An 18,885-nucleotide genomic window follows, 5' to 3' on the forward strand; every position below is an offset into this window, starting at 1 on the left:
AGAGTTTCATCACAACAGACCCAACGAAGGTAATTCAAGCACGATAAGAGGCTCATCATCCAGCAGCTCGGGTTGCAAGGGGGGAATAAAGGAAATCATGAATAACATTCCTCTCAAACAGAAGCAAAGCAACAAGTGACATTAAAGATGTTTACAGACGTCCTCCGCCAGTGTTTCTCATCATATTGCACACCTCATAAATACGATTATTTATTCTGCTGCCGTGGAAATCATCTGACAGAGCATCCTTAAATCAAATTAAAAAAAACTTCAGTTTAACAGTTGACCTACATGTTAAAAGGTGATTTGATGAGAGGGCAGAGGAGTAACAATAACACCACGGATGGTAAATATTTAGAATGAGGACGTGAACGCAGCCTGTTCACTAAAGTGTGGAAAAGGAGGTCTCAGGATATAAAACAATAAATACAGAGGGATCCAGTGACTTCAAACGTCCGCCTTTCGCTTTCTGCCGAAGGTGAGCGCCCCCCCCCCCCCCCCCCCCCCCCCCCCCCCCACACACGCGGCAGCTCCACCTATCTGATGGTGAGTAGCCCGTGTCTTGTTACCCTGGCAGCTGCAGCTCAAGCTCAGAGCAGGTCAGGCAGGATGAGGCCCGGGGGTTTGGGCTCCACACAGTTAATCCAGAAGTTAGCGCAGCTGGCGTGGTACTGGTGGCGCCCGTACAGCAGCCTGAAGTTGTCCGTCTCGGAGTTGAACGCCTGTCAGAGTGAAAGGGTGAAATATGAGAAACCCCCCTGAATCACAAAAGGCGAGAAATCCATCCGTACGCACAGGAGGAAGAGAGATGGCTACACTCTACTGCAGCACTGGACTGCTCTACAAAGCCACAACAAGCAGGAAAACAGGGTTTAAAAACACAGCCTGACTTTTTGACATTTTACCTCAACATCTAAATAAATATCCCGTACAAATAATGTGAACAAATTTAACTAAGATAATATTCAAACTAAACTGCAGTGACTTCTAAATGACAACTTACTGCTACTGAAGAGTAACTTTTAATTTTCACAGTTTGCATAATCTACCTATACAGAGAGATAATGGTCCTGCTAACTGCTAAATAACCATCTGGGTAGCTTCTGAAAAACGAAATCAAATAGGGTTCAAACTTCATTAAAAAAACACATTTATTTTGTCTATTTGATCAAAGAAATTAAGCAAGGGAACTGAAGAAAGAACGAAATCACACAATGTGTCTATTCTGCCTTTGAGATAAGCCGAGTGGATATGAAGAAAGTTAGTGATGATGATTATAAAAAAAAAGAAGATTAACAGTCCTAATAGTGCATAGAATAAAGATCTAGTCCACAGTTTAGTTCTCATTCATAGTTTGTCTCTTCACTGCTCTGCGGTTATATTTAATTTCCTCACTGCTTACCTGCAAGAATCACCACAAACACACACTTATGATTGATCAGCCTCCTACATCGCTAAATAAGGTCACAAATGTTGATTCAGGGAATGAATCACATCTTTCCTCAGAGCAGCACAGAGGGGCCACAGCTCAGTGTCTGTGTTCGTGACCCTGCAGCACAGCCCAGCAAAGTTATGCATGAGAAAAGCCACCTCAGGTAAAAGAGGATTTGGATTTGCAGGGTCTTGGAATGTCTGCTAGGAAAGACTAGAGAAACCGAGGGGGGGAAACTGCACTTAAATAACAAAAAACGAATTGGTAGGATTGAAAAGTGTAAATCTCTTTAGAACTGATGCACGAGCCCCATACTGTGAACATATCACTGCTCACGTCTAAACTTAAATGACTGTGTACAAATGTAATAAAGAAATCTATAGACTTTCAGCAAACCTGAATACTAACACTGTTTCCTGACTTTCATGTCTGAATTCCAAGCAGCAGGCTCCTTGGTGCTGTGACACATTTTGCTACTGAAGAGACCTACGGAGACAACACGGCCTCCTTGGTGTTTCTGTGATTGTGGCAGAATAAATAAATGTTCCCCACATGACACTGAAAGAGACATGAGGAGCCAAGACCCAACATTGACTCAGATATATATTTGGCTGCATCTGCTCGTATAAGTGTTTCATCACAACAAATCGAAATGTTAATAAATGTAATGAACGAGCAAGGTGATGCAGCAGCTGAACGATTCTCAAAAAAAAAGGGTTTGTCGCCGTAAATGATGTTTTCGCCGACAATTAACGGATGAATTTGAATTTGAGACACGAAGCTCTGACTCTCACTCTGCGAGTCGGCGTGTTCACTGGGCCCAGCTGTAGCCCAGTGTGTGCAATCAGGAGATGCTAATGTGTGCGATGTGCAGTTTGAGAGTTTGCATCCCCGGTGAAACACTGGAGCTGGAGCCAGAGAGAGAGAGAGAGAGAGAGAGAGAGAGAGAGAGGGGGATGAGTCATGTGCAGTGAATCAGAGCCTCCCTCGCAGGAGGAGAGGGGACACATGCAGGATGCAGCAGCTCCGGAGAAAACAACCACAACACACCACGAAGCCAGAGACGTCATTTCCACCTGTCGGCTGGATGAAGGACTTTCTCACGCTGAGCTCAACACATTTCCACATTTCTGCTCCTTCTCTCGCCCTCCTGTCAGAGGTCTTTTGTGTCCTGACCTACTTCTCCCTGCTCTCGGGACTGCCTATGCTGGAAATGTTAGAGGGTGGTCACACAATGACGCACTGTAAAAACCTCCTGTTTTCGCTGCAGAGCCTTTCCTCCTCAAACTCTCAGATTTCTCTCAGACTTCACCTGCATGACACCTGCATGATTTAAACTGGTGCTGTTCGTAATTAAACCTTCTGAAACAAGAGCCCGGGTATTCAGGCTCGCCGGCTGGAACCGGTGAGATAAATGAGCGACTGCTGATTCACCCGACCTTTGTAGCTGCATTTAAACGCTGAGGAGCCAGAATGAGCCTCCGCCTGATTAGATATTAAAATCTGCTTTCAATCTACACTCTGCTGTTCTATATTATCTGATATTTGTATAGGAATAAAAAAATAAAAAAGAGACATAATTACCCTTGACTTGCTGTCATTGTTTTTAGTCAATGCCTGTAAGCATAAGGAGTCAACATGTTGAGGCATATTCATGCAGAACCCGGAGCAAAGAAACGTGTGCACAGAATGACAAACACAAGCAGAGCAAACAGCGAGAGGAACTGTTTCAGCAGGACAGAGCTCCCGCTCACCAGAACGTCTGGATGTGAAAACATCAGAGAGTCTGAGCTGTTACTGTCAGGGTTCGTACACGTGTTCTGAGGCGATCGATCTCTAATATTGATTGAAAATTTGAGTCTGTGGAAGGTGCGTTCATAGCATCGGTCTATCAGACCTCGGTTACTGTTGTTTATAGACACATCTGGGCCTTAGGTGGAAGTGAACAAGCGTCCATTACTGCGAAGGCACATTCACTAGTAAACCCACAAATAACACAGGGACGTGTGTGAAGAACTGGATTGTTAAAGGATTCTGTCCTTCCATTAAAACAGAGCTAAATACAGCTGAAATAATAAAGAGCATATTTTGGACATTTGAAGTAAGTTTTAATCGACTACAATTATCTTCTTTTTATTTTTTAAATGGCCAGATTTAATCTTTAGAGAAAATAACCACTTGTCACATCCAGTTTTAACAAATGGGCTATTCTGTTGAATGGTAAAGTCACTTAATCTAGTTTATTATTATTAAATCCTCATATTTTTATCTATATTCTGATGCAACTTGCTGACAAACAGGAGCCACTGGAAACAGTGCGAGTGGCATGTGCTTCTGATTTAGAACCAGTAGAGATTTTAAAACCATTTTCTGACATTTGTAGTTAATTATATTAAATATATATAAAAAAATCCTGAGTCTAAAATGGCAGTAATGGGTAGTTTCAGCCCCATTCTTATTTTAATGAAGTGTCACATTTCTTGTGATTACAATGCAAGAAATAATTATGTCTAATGATTTAAATTATAAGCTTGAATTTAGCTCCTGCTGGTATTAATGAGCTAATGTGGACTGTGGACTGGACAGACACAGTTCTTCAGAATTAGTATCTCACAAAACCTGTGTGATGACCGGTTCCAGACTCAGTAAACGCCACGTTAACAGAGACCAGCTTTATCTGCCAAGAGGAGGCATCTAATGACTGTGATTATCCATAAACATATCTGCTCTCACTGTCAGCAAAATCATTTTCTGTTCAGCTCTCCACCGCAATAATGGCAGAAGTGCAGGACAACAATCCATGGATCTGTCTGTTTTAAATATTCAGTGCAGGGAAAAATAGCAGGGAAATCTAAAATCATTTGTGATGAGTTTTTGTTCATCTTTCTGGGGGGAAATTGGATTTTACTTTTCAGATCTGGTAACTCTCCCTTTAGCCGTGTAAGAACCCTGCTAACCTGCCCCATCAAAGCATGCTGCGACAGGGATGGGCAAAGTAACAACAGATTTATGAAGCAAAATGTTGTCGAGACATGAACATTCAGATTAAACTGTCAAAGTTTGGATCGAAACTCGAATCAGCACCACGATCAACACCGCACACTCTCAATAATCAGTCTAAATCCTTGAGGCGCTTCAGGACCTGCATTAATATAAATAGCCAGAAATGCTAAATTATTCAACTTAAAATCCTTTCAAGTGCTTCTCCCTATAATTGCTCAAATTAGCATTTATCATTTAGCGGAGGAGCTGGAGCCTCATTAGCTGAGGAGTATCGCTTATGATAAAACTTTTAAACTGCTGCTGCCTTTGAGTCGCACACTGAGACCAGATTAAGCTGCTGCCGGTCGCCCATCCCTGCCTCCAGCCGACCCCAAACTACTGCTCCAACAGGACCAGGGTGAGACTGAGATCTTCAGCCCTGACTAAATATTACAATATGATTTTTGGGCTTAATTTGTTTCAATAAATCATGACCATTTATTAAAACAAATAAAAATTCACAGCATGAATTGAGCAGGAGCCATTAATCCGTCAAGCGTTTTTCATTTCTTTAAAGCCACTGGCACATCAACAGCTCCTATGGAGGACCATACATGACTTAAGTAAAAATAAATAAATAAATAAATGTATAAATAAATACAGAAATAAATAAATAAATAAATAAATAAAAAAGGAAATTAATTAATTAATAGAGAAAAAAATAAATAAATATGTTAATACCAAAAGAAATGTCAAAAGAAATGTCTTCAATATATTTGCACATTTATTTATTCCCTGACACATTTCCTTTTCATTTGCAGTGTCCTTATGCTAATGAGAAAGGCGGGCCTAACCGCAGTCTCATGCAGGATTGGTCACAGGAGTGTAATGATCCAGCCCTACTACTTCTGCCTCTCAATGCTGACTGGTGTCCAGTAGCTGTTTGCAGCGTTGAGCCAGTTCACACTTAAAATGAACTAGTTCAAGTTCAGAGGGTTAGTTAAGGTTATTTTTTATTGGGATGATTTAGCTGTCAGTAGTCCTGACTGTGAGCGTCACGTCTGGTGTTGTACTGAGCACAAGGAGCGAGCCGAGAGGAGAAGGAGGAAACAGAAACTCCAGCTCGGTACAAACCACCTGCAGCTTCTGCTCTGATCATGAAGCCGCTGATCTCTGAGCAGATGTGACCAGAGAAACTCTGTGTTTCCACTGTTCTACAAAGTCACTAACTGGCTGTTTCACGGTGAAGAGCTCAAGTCTCAGTCACTGCCCGTGTCTCTGAGCGAGTGTGTGACGGAGCGCAGGGGCTGTGTGTGGGTAGCTCAGTTGACCAATCCTGCTCGAGACTGAGGTTGGGCCCGCCTTTCTCATTAGCATAAGGACACTGAAATGTGGAAATAAATAAATGTGGAAATAAATAAAAGTTGGAATAAAAGTGGAAATAAATAAATAAATGTGGAAATAAGTTTAAGACATTGATTTATTTAATTCTGCATTTATTTCCACATTTATTTATTTATTTCCACATTTATTCCAACTTTTATTTTTCGATTTCAGTGTCCTTATGCTAATGAGAAAGGCGGGCCTAACCTCAGTCTCGAGCAGGATTGGTCAACTGAGCTACACACACACAGCCCCTGCGCTCCGCCACATACTCGCTCAGAGACACGGGCAGTGACTGAGACTTGAGCTCTTCACCGTGAAACAGCCAGTTAGTGACTTTGTAGAACAGTGGAAACAGTGAAAACACAGAGCTTCTCTGGTCACATCTGCTCAGAGATCAGCTGCTTCATGATCAGAGCAGAGGCTGCAGGTGGTTTGTACCGAGCTGGAGTTTCTGTTTCCTCCTTCTCCTCTCGGCTCGCTCCTTGTGCTCAGTACAACACGTGACGTGACGCTCACAGTCAGGACTACTGACAGCTAAATCATCCCAATAAAAAATAACCTTAACTAACCCTCTGAACTTGAACTAGTTCATTTTAAGTGTGAACTGGCATTGAGAGGCAGACGTAGGGCTGGATCATTACACTCTTGTGACCAATCCTGCTCGAGACTGCGGTTAGGCCCGCCTTTCTCATTAGCACAAGGACACTGCAAATGAAAAGGAAATGTATCAGGGAATAAATAAATGTGCAAATATATTTAAGACATTTATTTTGACATTTCTCTTGGTATTAACATATTTATTTATTTATTTCTGTATTTATTTATTTATTTCCATTTTTATTTATTTATTTATTTATTTATTTCTGTATTTATTTATACATTTATTTATTTATTTATTTTTACTTAAGTCATGTATGGTCCTCCATACCATACATGACTTAAGTAAAAATAAATAAATAAATAAATGTATAAATAAGTAAATAAATGACCTTAATAACAACAGCAATGTCAAAATAAATGTCTTAAATATATTTGCACATTTATTTATTCCCTGATACATTTCCTTTTCATTTTCAGTGCCCTTATGCTAATGAGAAAGGCGGGCCTAACCTCAGTCGCGAGCAGGATTGGTCAACTGAGCTACACACACACAGCCCCTGCGCTCCGCCACATACTCGCTCAGAGACACGGGCAGTGACTGAGACTTGAGCTTTTCACCGTGAAACAGCCGGTCAGTGACTTTGTAGAACAGTGGAAACACAGAGCTTCTCTGGTCACATCTGCTCAGAGATCAGCGGCTTCATGATCAGAGCAGAAGCTGCAGGTGGTTTGTACCGAGCCGGAGTTTCTGTTTCCTCCTTCTCCTCTCGGCTCGCTCCTTTTGCTCAGTACAACACCAGACGTGACGCTCACAGTCAGGACTACTGACAGCTAAATCATCCCAATAAAAAATAACCTTAACTAACCCTCTGAACTTGAACTAGTTCATTTTAAGTGTGAACTGGCTCAACGCTGCAAACAGCTACTGGACACCAGTCAGCAGAGAGGCAGAAGTAGTAGGGCTGGATCATTACACTCCTGTGACCAATCCTGCATGAGACTGCGGTTAGGCCCGCCTTTCTCATTAGCATAAGGACACTGCAAATGAAAAGGAAATGTATCAGGGAATAAATAAATGTGCAAATATATTTAAGACATTTATTTATTTATTTCTGTTGTTATTAAGGTATTTATTTATTTATTTCTGTATTAATTTTTTTTTTTCCTTTTTTATTTATTTATGTATTTATTTATACATTTATTTATTTATTTATTTTTACTTAAGTCATGTATGGTCCTCCATAAGCTCCACCCTTCTGTACCTCTGGTAGAAAAACAAGTCAGTGCCTCTTCACTAAAGGACAATGCAGCAATCAGCGCCGTCGGCTGAAGCCAACGTGTTTTTTCACTTCATTATTCTCTGAGGGGTTGCTATTCTCCACTTGGCTTTTATGCATTCTTACCAGGGAGGCTCTGCCTAAAATGTAATTAAAAGATGGGTTATTAATCTCATGCTAGTGGCACAGAGAACAAAATAAAACTGCATTCATTTCAGCCTGCCTGTATGCACGCAAGAGAGAGAGAGAGAGGTGTGAGTGAGAGTGTGTTTGTGTGCTCAGGTTTATTATCAGCTCCACTCCCTGCTTATGACTAATGCGTAAGCCACATCTGCTCGCAGCCTAGATGCCTCTCAGTCAGCCATATCTTGCCCGCACCAACCATCTGGTTCTGGCGAAGCAGCGGAGGGAACACAAGAAACAATCAGCACCGCCACCCTGCCCTGGAAACCGCAGGGTGTGTGAATACCATTAATGGCCCACGTCAATGAGAATCACAGCCACCGGAGGTGAGGAGTTAGACACAGAGTGATTCTGCACATAGTGCCCCAGTCAGAGTAAATAAGTGAGGAGAAACACTGAGGGGTTGTTAGCCGAAAGCTAGAGAGGGGAGGAGAAACCTCGAGATGGAGGCGACAGAAGCGAAAATGAAACCCTTCCAAGACAAAGTGTCGACCTCGGTGGTCTGGAGGAACCAATCCCAGAGTGTAAAATCCCACCCTGAGGTGCCAAAGTGACAGCGCTGCTCTCTCACTTATTTCAAGAGCACACACATCATTATCCTTGGACACTTTCTGTACAAAAGCCAGGAGAAAATGACCTACATTATCAGTTTGCTAAACCCCACCCTCTGTGATTAGCCAATAATAGCTCGGCAACTGTAACTAGACACAGGTTGCCTGTGTTGTCTATACAAGTCTATTTGCTGTGTCGTATTTCTCAGGAGTTTATTCTCACAAGAGCAGCTCTGTCCTTCTCTTTGTGGCATTTGGTGAAAGTTTTAAACACCAGCCACTGTTACATGAAATAAGTTTTCATCGTAAAACTGCAACATACTTTTTTGAAAGACTTTCATGTCTTCGACCTGGTTCATTAGATAGTGAGGATGATTACTTTTTCACTGCAAATCTGGTTGAAATGAACTCGACACATTGACACATAAAAACATTTTTTTTTCGCAGACAAGATTTTCAGATCAATTCATGAATGTTTGCTTCTTTTTAGTCTACGAAAGATCGATGGTCACCGGCTGGAAATGAGAAGCCGCTCGTGTCCACTTCTGTTGGAAATCAATGAACCACTGAAAAGGTACCGAGAGCTTTGAGTGGTGGCTCTGCCCTGATTCTAAACTTTACTTTGTTCGAGCTGTGGGAGAATGAAACAGCCTGAGTTACTGTCAATAACTAGTGTTGGTGGGGTTCAGTGAACAGTCAATATAAGTGTGTTTTTGGTTAATGCTTTCTAACTGTGTTTCCAGGCACTAGAACCGAGTCACTTTGGCCCCCCCGCTGGGCATATTGGTAAGAGAACAATACCCCCAGGCCCCCAGTGGGACAGAGTGGGATGAAATTAGGTTGACAGTTTCATACTCGTTTAAACAGACGTCCAAAAGTGCTTTCTTCTTTGTTCTGCAAGATGTTTCAAAGTCAAAGAAATGTCAGTCGTTATTTGCTGATGATGAGAAGAACATTTCATTTACCAGTTATTTTGTTTGCCTGTGTGTGTGTGTGCGTTTACACACCTTGCTGCGTGAATCGACGTTGAGCAGACACACTCCACACGCCAGCTCCTTGGCATTCTTGATGCCGTGCTTCAGAATACAGGAGGTGAAATCTAGGGAGCTTTCATGAGGCTACACACAGGGGCACGAACAGAAACACAAACACAACACTTGATTCACTAACACCTCATCATGTTATTGGCAGCCATTCTATTGTGAATTGAACTTCAATACTCCATTATCATGTATTCTTGAGTAACCTGCACATGAGCATGTAAACAAGTCTGGGTGGTGATAGAACACAGTAAAAGCATCTGTATACATGAATTTCAGTTTTCTGAGCTTTGTGACTGTCTCGCTCTCTGGCAGATATATCATATTTCGAGAGTCTTACAGCGAGCTTGGCCAGCGACATGAAGCCAGTGAGGTTGTTCCATACGCGGCTGATGTCCTTCAGCAACTGTTGCAGTTTCTCAGAGCTCACCGCCGTTGCCTTAATGCCCAGCTCCACACGCCTGGTGACGCGGTAGACTTCCACCACACCTGAGAGAGAGAGAGAGAGAGAGAGAGAGAGATATAACACAAGCACAAAAATGATAAATATTATGTTTAGTTTAGTATAATGTGTTCCGTTTTCTGTGTTCAGTTGCCGTGACAGGTTTGTCGCTCACAGCTTGTTAAAAGCAGAGAAACACAATAAGGGAGCGGGACCTTGTCGACCAGGCAGAGATAAGCCATCACATCATAGCTTGTTCTAAACTAGTCCTTGGCCCTGTGTCCTTCACAGGGTCGAGGTCACTCACAGAGTTCTTTAACAGCCTCCTGCTCACAATACGAAGCTAGCACTGGCTTGTATGGCGGTATAATGGTGCACTGTGGTGCGTGTTTCCTCACCCAGCAGGTACTCCATTCCCTGGGCAGACTGGATGACCTCTGTGCAGACGGAGGAGCTGCTGATGCTGTTCAGGGTGTTGTTAGCTTGGGTGATGACCTTAGTGCAGGAAGACAGAGACCAGAGTTAGTACTTATACACAATTTCAGCTCCTCATGATCATCATTATCATGAAGCAGTTGACCAGCAGTTTGTCACACTTACAATCCTCAGAAGAAGTGTCGTACTAGAAAAATATATTACTGATTCAGACCAGATTTGAGCTATGAGACAACTTCTTCTAGGATTGATTAGTCTTGTCTTGGAAAAAAAACTTTTGTTCACTGTTTAACTTACTGCTGGAATATGAAGACTTATTCTGCTCATATTCAGGTTAATAATTATAATTAGAGTTTTCATTTGAAAGGCTTTACATGCTCTAATAATCAGAAAATATCACTTTCCTCATAATGTCCATTGCTGCAGCTTCTCTTTTCAGCCTCTGTCTTAAACACTTGGTTTAAGATCCTATCTCTTCTGATAAAGCCCAGCCTGATCTGATTGGTCAATCGCTTCCATGTCCTGAATCCTACAGTTAAGCTTCAGGTGGTAAATAAAGAATTGGTCCTGAAACATAATTTGATTGTCCTTCACTGTAACAACTGTAACAACAGGTTGAAAAGCATTTCAGTGGCTTTTTCTTTCCTTAAATATTCTACTGTTTGTTTAGTATAGTCCCTGTCACAATACAGTGTCACCACGGGACGAGGTCAGACACAATACACAGACACATACAAACCTCCAGAGCACTTTCCAGACACCTCTGCCACTCGTATGCGTAGCGCTCGCTCTCCTGCAACAACACAACACAAAATTATCTCGAATGAACACAAAGACAAAACAGAACCGAGGACAATTGTCCTGAGTATTGAGCCGAAGTCTGGAGGTTACTAGGCAGCAGATAACATGTGGGGCGGTTATCAACGTGCCCTCCTCACCTCCACTTCCCCAGTCAGGTCCTTGTACTTGTCCCTGATGACGGGCAGGGCGGGCTTCTCGCTCAGGGTGTTAGATCGGTCCCTGAAGTGCTGCTCCGGAGCTGGAGACGGTGGCGAGCGGCCGATCTCCTTCTCACCCAAACTGTGACTGCGTTTGTGGGAGCCTGAGGCAAAGACCGGAGAGAAGAGGTAGATAATGCTAGAGAGGACCACAAACACATATACAAACTTTAAAAGAATAATTCCATCAATTTAGTAACCCATGGCTATGACTCATTTTGAGATATGCACCCGTTTGTTTGCAATCATTACACTGTCACTGCCGGACGAGGACGGCGTGAGTAAAAACTTAATTTGTGACAAACAATAATTACATACAAAACAGAGGCACAAATATGCAGCTTTGAATTATTCATAGGGACTCACAAATGGACAAATTTGGGCAGGGTACCTCAACAAACATGGATACAAACATATGCAAAACTCACTATTCCAGTGGGACTGCCAGTGAGAGAAGGAGAGTGTGTGCGTGTGCGTTTGTGTGTGTGTGTGTGTGCTCTTGTACAGCTATCTTTGTGAGGACCAGTTTGTTTCTACATACTACGGACTGAGGACATTTTGACCGATGTTGGGATTTTAAATCTTAGCTTCTCTGGGTGTGTGTGAGTGAAGATGTTTATGGAAACAGAACTCTAAACAAATGAAAGGAGGGTGGGGGCAGGAGCAGTTTAGTCCAGATATAAGGCCTTCACTCAAATGATTAATAATAACCCTATTCTTCCTAGTGTTTAATCTTGAAATTAGCTAGAAATGTGTGTGCGTCACAACGCTGGTCAGTCTCACACCTGTCTTGATAAAAGGTCTGATAAGTTCTGGGGAACAGGCAGAGTTAAGTTGTTTGGTTTCGAGGATCCGAATGTTTATACAAACAGAATACACAGCCGATAAGAGCAGGAACACAATATTCTTCACTCCAATGAACAAACAACGCTGACCCAGAATACATTAGCCGAGTCAAGGCTAGTTTATGAAACACAACATCGAACTGTCATGGTAGGGAGAGTTGCCCTGCAACTATCAGAGTAGAAGCGTGACTGGGAGTGGCTCCTTGTCACTTCCTGGATTCCAGTGCCAAGAGGCGTGGGACTACGCCTGTGCACCAACAAGGGAGAACCAAATTGATTTGCGGTGACACCCCTTCATTATTTTAACCAATCAAATTATACCTACTGTTATAATTATAACAAACGCCTTCTATTGGGGGCGATTGGGGGCGATTATTGACTACCCTGTGCTAATGCCTTCAGGGCGGCGCTACTGTTCAATCAGGACAAGAACAATGAGGTACTCCCACTCTTTTATCCCTGCAACCATCAGGTTACTAAATGATGACAAAAGTAAGGAGTAGGTGGAGAGCACACCAGTGTTGCTGGGTGTTTCCGGGGGCAGGGTGGTTGTTACTGACGGGCTGAAATGAATTGTGAGTTAAATGTGTGTGTTGGACTTCCTTTGATATATGTTTTTGTCTACCTCCTATTGCTATTTATTGTATTTATTAAGTATTCTATTATGTGAGACTGGAAACTGTGAACGAAATTGCCCATTTTGGGATAAATAAAGTTTTCTAATCTAATCTAATCTAACTGATTTAGCCGAGGTTGTGTATAAATGCCCATAGCTATGCCTGTTAAACTTTCATTGCTTCTAAATAAATACTTGCATAAGACCAGACCGGCTCTTCTCTTATTTAGGATAAACGAACACACCGACACCGATCCTGACTTCGTGACCCCGCTTTAATGGCCTGTTTGGGTGTTTAGAATTCGTTTGAGGGTGAGGGTTAGAATTAGGTTTAGGTTAGGTTAAGGGTTAGGGTTAGGCATTTATTATGGTAAGGATCAAGGAATGCATTATGCCAATGAGTGTCCTCACTAAGATAGCTGTACAAACAGGTGTGTGTTTGCGTGTGTTTGAGACATGCATCATCCTCATATAACCGCATATAACCCCAAAGCCCCACATGATCAGATCACTGTTCCAGTTGCTGAAGATGAGTAAGTAAAGTCATCTACTTCAAACACATTAAATCCAGCCGATGAAGATAAATCAAAGGGATAAATGTGCTTTTATCCTCATGCAGGAAAAGACTAATACATTATTTGTGGAACATTACACCAGTAAAAATAACAGCCTTTAAGTGGACATGGTTAATTTCTGCCCATGGATTTGTAGTCTCTGCTCATCTATCTAATCAGTCACTGCCATTGGAGCAGGGCCGTCATCTCAACACTGCCATCTAATGTCTGACAGCTTTAATACAGATCTGATGGAGCCGTCGAGTCGGAACTGGGAGGGAGGAGAAGCTTGAGAATTTCCAAAATTGGAATAACTCATTGACTAAATAAGTTATGTGAAAAAACACATTCACATGTTGTAGCTTCTTAAATGTGAGGATTTACTGGTTTTCTCCATTGGTTTATGTCCTCTTGAATTTATTACAGAGACGAAAGTAGAAACCAATTTGGCGACCTTTTCTTGGGATTGGTAACTTGTTATGGGCAGGTGATTAATATGATCCTTGATTAAGCAATTTATTGACTAGTTTTCACAGAATCCAAAGTAATGTCTTTAAATGTCTTGTTTTTGCCTATCAACAGCCCAAAAATATTCACATTACATGGAGTAAAACAAAGCAAGACAATCAACTAGCTGTTTCACAATTACACTGATTGATTAAGAGATAAGTCAATTATAAAGAATGTTTGCATTAAAAAAGGTGTGAAGGTCACTGGCTCACCTTGAACGCACAGGTCAAAGGTTGCCAGCTCATTCTTGATCATCTCCTCACTGGACTTGACCTTGGCCTGAGTGCTTGCTTTGAGGAAGTCCGACCTGCCAAACTTGGGCTTGTCGCCCTGGAAGGCGGCAAACTCATCTGGGGCTTCGCTCTGGTTCCCCTCTGAGCCTGTTTCAGCTGTGGCAGCAGGCGAGTCGGATTTTTCAGAAACGGTACTTGCAAAGTCTCCGAAGTCGTCCTCATCGTCAACACCACCATGGTCACCAGAGCTGAAGTCCGCGAAGGCCTCAAACTTGTCATCTACCAAGTTGCTTGTGATGTTCTCTACACTGCCGATGGTGAGCTCCTTCCTCTGGGGTGGGCCTAAGGATGGAAGAGAAGTTCCATCCAGGACTTGTGGCCGTCTGACCTCACCCGACAGACAATCCTCCCTTTCTGACCAGTCAAAGCTGGTCAGGGTGCTGATGCCCGACGTGCCAAACGGGTCAAATTTCAGGTCATCTCCTTCTGTAATGACAACACATATATACCAGTGGTTCCTAGGAGTAGCACAGAAGCCATCATGATAGGATGTCGATAAATGAGCCTGAGAAACTAAAATTGCTTTTGATTATCACTATGCTACTTATCCACTGTTGAAGTGATATACGATCCTTTAGTCATAGTGAGGTGTTGAGGAAAAAACCCTTTAAGGGTCAGTTCACCCAAATTACAAAACACATGTTTTCATGTACATCTAGCCATAGAGCTAGTTTTAGTTCTATTTTATTTATTTTTTCTAAAAGCAATATCCCAGTTACCGAAATTAACAGACCTCACTGTGAACAGTTTTCATCAGCACTACTCAACTAGGGTTGCACAGACTAGTGCTGTAATTGATTAGAAAGGTATTTAATTAATTTCTCAAGTGAAGGCATCACACGTTTGCAGCTTCTTAAAATGAAGGATTTGCTTCCACTCATTGTCTTACATGTTAGAGCTGAAACAATTAATCAATTATTTGATTGACAGAAAGATAATCTGTAACTATTTTACCAATCTATTAATTATTCAAGTAACACATTTAAAACATTTTACAATTTGAGCTTCTTTGATGAGAGGATTTGCTGCTTTATTTTGGTATAATACAGTCAATTGGATTGATGAGAAAATAAGATGATTAATGACGGCACCTTGTGTTTGATGATGTTTCATTGACTAAATGATTACTAAATGATTCAAGAAAATAATCAGACTATAGTTGGTTGCTGCCCTTCTTTGAACCAAAGAAGGAGATTGTAAGGAAAAATAACTTTACGGATTATCCAAAGAATTGCTGTTGTTTTTGGAGAGAAATAGTTCTGTTGAATCTCTGATATGTAATTTTTCCCCTAAAGGAAACACAATTCACCTCCATTGTTCTGAGATGGACGCAAAATGTTTTACAGATCTATGAAAACACGTACAAATAAAACCAAAATCTGCTTAGTGTCACTGCAGAAAAGTGTCAAAATACTTGTTTATCTTAGTTTTTTCGTAATTTTGGTGAATTGAAGCTGGAGCTTGACATCTATCCCATGTTCTGCCTAGTCAACAGTGTTAAAAATGAGATCAGATGTGTTGTGAGGTATTCCCTCCCCATATGTTACACTTACACAAAAGATATGAAAACAAATGCTGCAATAATCTGGCAATGACAGATGTTATTATTCAACACATTTATGATCCAATGCAGCTGCCTTGTAATTAGCCTAGCAGCTGAATAATACACGTTGTTGCACACACCATGTTGGAAGAATACATCTTTAAACCCATACCCATGTGAATCGTGTTAAATAATTCATCTCAAGCCCAGTAAACGTGTTGTTTTGAATCTTGAACAGAAAATTACTGTCAACAATCTACTTCAACAAGCTGCTGCTTTTTTTGTAGTGGACAAATCCTCGGCTCCGTTTTCACTGGGGACAATAAACTCATGTCCTTATTCCAAATCCTACATGAAGGATGTTCAAACATTAATACAATTTCTGTCACTGATACTCCTGGGTGTCGTGCGTTGTTTTGTTTGTGATCAGTTTTTTAATGACTAACACTAACTGACAGATCTATACAGCTTCCACACGTTTGTCAACACTTCAGTTTCCACGTCTCCCTCTCAGTTTCTCTCACACACACTCACGGACACACAAACCGGCGCGCTGAACCCTTCCTATTTTGCATGACAGAACCCTCAGGTACAAAAAGCAATTTGTGAAATTGACAAGGATCTAGAGCTGTAAGCCTGACATCGCATCACTTTATGGCCTTTCGAGAAAGGAAAAAGGAGAAAATAAGACGGTACGCGTTTCAGCAATACCAACAATAATATTTATTACAACAACATGGGCAGAGAGAAAGAGCGAAAGATCACAAAGTACTGTGAAAGAGGTCTATCATTACAAGAGGTTTGTCAAACTAACACTTTTTAAAATTAGATTTCAGTCATTTAGGATACAAGGGCATGCAGAGTCAAGAGAAAAGGAGGAAAACAAACAGCCAGAAGGTAAAACAAAGAGAGTCTGAGGATATAGAAACAGAAACCAGAATGAGAAGGCACATTCACAGACTAAAACCAGTAATTCTGGGGAGATAACAAACGTTGTTTTAATATTAGCATGTAAAGCAACAGGTGTTTGTTTTTTGGAAAAAAGATTTGAGTAAAGAACATTTGAAAAGCCAGGTTGAAAAGAGAATTCAAAGAACAAGCTCAAGGCAGGAGGCGTTATTAACCCTTTGAGGACCTGAGGGGAACACATGGTTAAATAGGTTTTTGTACAAACTGCACTTAAGGAGCAGCAAGGACTTTAAAGCCACAATTTAGGAGGCTGTTTATGCATTTTGTCAATTGGGAAATTAGATAAATTAGATAAATTCTGGTGTTTATTCTAGGAAATTAAGGAGGAGTAGATCACAACATCTCCATGTAAACACGAGAAGTGACCTCGTTCAAGTACTCAAAGGGTTACAGAAAACAAAGAGGGCCATCCTTACACCTGACATCCCAGACAGGGCCTTAATTACATCTATTCACAGATGCAGAAACAGATTTAAAGAGACAGTATCCTTTTTCTCTTGCTGCAATAATTGTTTGTCGAAATCGGCCTAATTTGCACAAACTCTTCCCCAAAATAAATAGAACATCAATATTTTCTCAAGACAGAGTTCAGATCAGAGCATGAACATCTGAATCTGACTAAATACTTTAAGCTACATTTAATTTTCATGGTTTGCAAATCACAACAAGGTCAGGGAGTCTAACTATTGTCAAAATAAGAGCTCATATTCCTGTAATAAAAATACACTATTAAATCTGTAAGTATACATTTGTTTTCCTTCGATAAAAACAACTTGCAATACTGTTATGCATAAAATGGTTATCAGGTATTACTTTCTTGTCAATTTCACAAATTGAAAAGGCAGGCACACTGCAGCAAAAAGCAAGGCAGGAAGGGTAAATACTAACTTCATTATGTTGTCAAAGAGCCAGACCGTAGAGCCACACATGATTAACTCATGCTGCAATATCACAGATAAGGTTGAAAAAAAAAAAAATTGAATCAGATTCCTTTAGTGCTCCAGACTCTAAAGGAAGCTCTCAAAAGAAATACTGTCTCTTTAAGATTGCGTACATGTCCAGAATTACAGTGCAAAGCATGGTGAGGTGCTCGACCTGCTACGACTCAACTTTGACAGGTTAGACCCAGAGCTCCCCAAGAACAAGAACAGCAGAAAGAAGTGGAGGAGAAATGTATGGTGGAAACTTTTAGGAATGTATCCATGTTTAACTACTTCTACCCAATTAACAGAAGCCCTAATGTTTAGCTGCATCTCCACAGAGTGTTTTAGTCTCAGTACAGAGGGGCGTGTTTGGGTTAAACCAAATCTGACTCCTGTACAGGAGCTGAAATAAGGCAATGGGGATGTTTACATTTATGATTTCCTCTGGTCAAAGCAGGAACTAATTATGAATTCCTTAGATGAAACTGAGAAATGATCTGATATGTTGAAATACTTAAAGCTGAGAAACATCCAAGCAGACATAAGTGTGCTCAACTCGACAGGTGGGGACATCGTCAACTTTCTCCAGCCACAGAAAATTGTAAAATTAGGTTGCAAATCACAAGTTAACTTGACTTAACTTGCAAGGCTTTCACGTGAATAAACGCAGTCTTAGGTTATATTAAAAGTGGGTCTTGAATGTTTTTCTGTGAAATATGAGCCATGACATGGAAGGTGAGACACTATGTGAATAAATGATGAGCACTGGAGAGAGGAAGAGAGGGAGCACTGACATGGACTTTATCCAATTATTAAGATAATGAGTTGGATTATATTTTAGTAAATGACGCAACAAAACGTTTTAGGTAAACGTTAACTCCACTTTCATGGATGTGAGGTAGAGGGGAGGAAAAAACCAACATGATATTACAGAATTATCTCATAATTAGAGTGCAATTTCAAATAATACTGCATGATAAGTCTGATAATACTGCAGGGTAATACAGCAGCTGACGCACATCCTGCTGCTTTCTCGACACAAAACATAGCTGTTCCAAAATAGCTTGGTTGCTGTTGTTGCATGCAAAATGTCGTATTTATGGTAGAATTTCATTTTTGGCTCTTAAAATATTTTTATCTGGTGCAGAAGCAGCACAAACCAAGCGTCAACAGTTAAAAAGTTGAATTATGGCTTACAGTTAAAGCTTTTAGTAAACTGCAGCCTTTTCTGCAAAACCTGTGATTAAAATAAACGAGGACATCGCCACAACAACCCCTTGTACTCGTCTGTATTCTATTCTTGCTC

General features: G+C 41.1%; 1 protein-coding gene across 7 annotated transcripts in view; it reads right to left on the bottom strand.

Annotated features, from left to right (window-relative positions):
• Window positions 1-509: 509 nt before the first annotated feature.
• The window catches only part of synrg (synergin, gamma), a 35,635-nt gene continuing 17,259 nt past the window's right edge, over window positions 510-18,885 (bottom strand). For 4 of the 7 annotated variants that reach the window (XM_053422407.1, XM_053422409.1, XM_053422403.1 and 1 more), the window contains 9 exons: window positions 14,064-14,570; window positions 11,267-11,430; window positions 11,068-11,121; window positions 10,292-10,388; window positions 9,792-9,940; window positions 9,419-9,529; window positions 9,267-9,305; window positions 3,017-3,049; window positions 510-722 (listed from right to left, as the gene is read on the bottom strand). In XM_053422407.1, the coding sequence (XP_053278382.1) occupies window positions 591-722; window positions 3,017-3,049; window positions 9,267-9,305; window positions 9,419-9,529; window positions 9,792-9,940; window positions 10,292-10,388; window positions 11,068-11,121; window positions 11,267-11,430; window positions 14,064-14,570 (1,286 nt within the window). In that variant the 3' untranslated portion in view covers window positions 510-590. The remainder of the gene's footprint in view (window positions 723-3,016; window positions 3,050-9,266; window positions 9,306-9,418; window positions 9,530-9,791; window positions 9,941-10,291; window positions 10,389-11,067; window positions 11,122-11,266; window positions 11,431-14,063; window positions 14,571-18,885) is intronic. The other 3 variants (XM_053422406.1, XM_053422405.1, XM_053422408.1) reach the window with 2 other exon arrangements.

Source organism: Pleuronectes platessa, chromosome 5 (genome assembly GCF_947347685.1).
Source record: "Pleuronectes platessa chromosome 5, fPlePla1.1, whole genome shotgun sequence".
Classification (NCBI taxonomy): Eukaryota; Metazoa; Chordata; class Actinopteri; order Pleuronectiformes; family Pleuronectidae; genus Pleuronectes; species Pleuronectes platessa.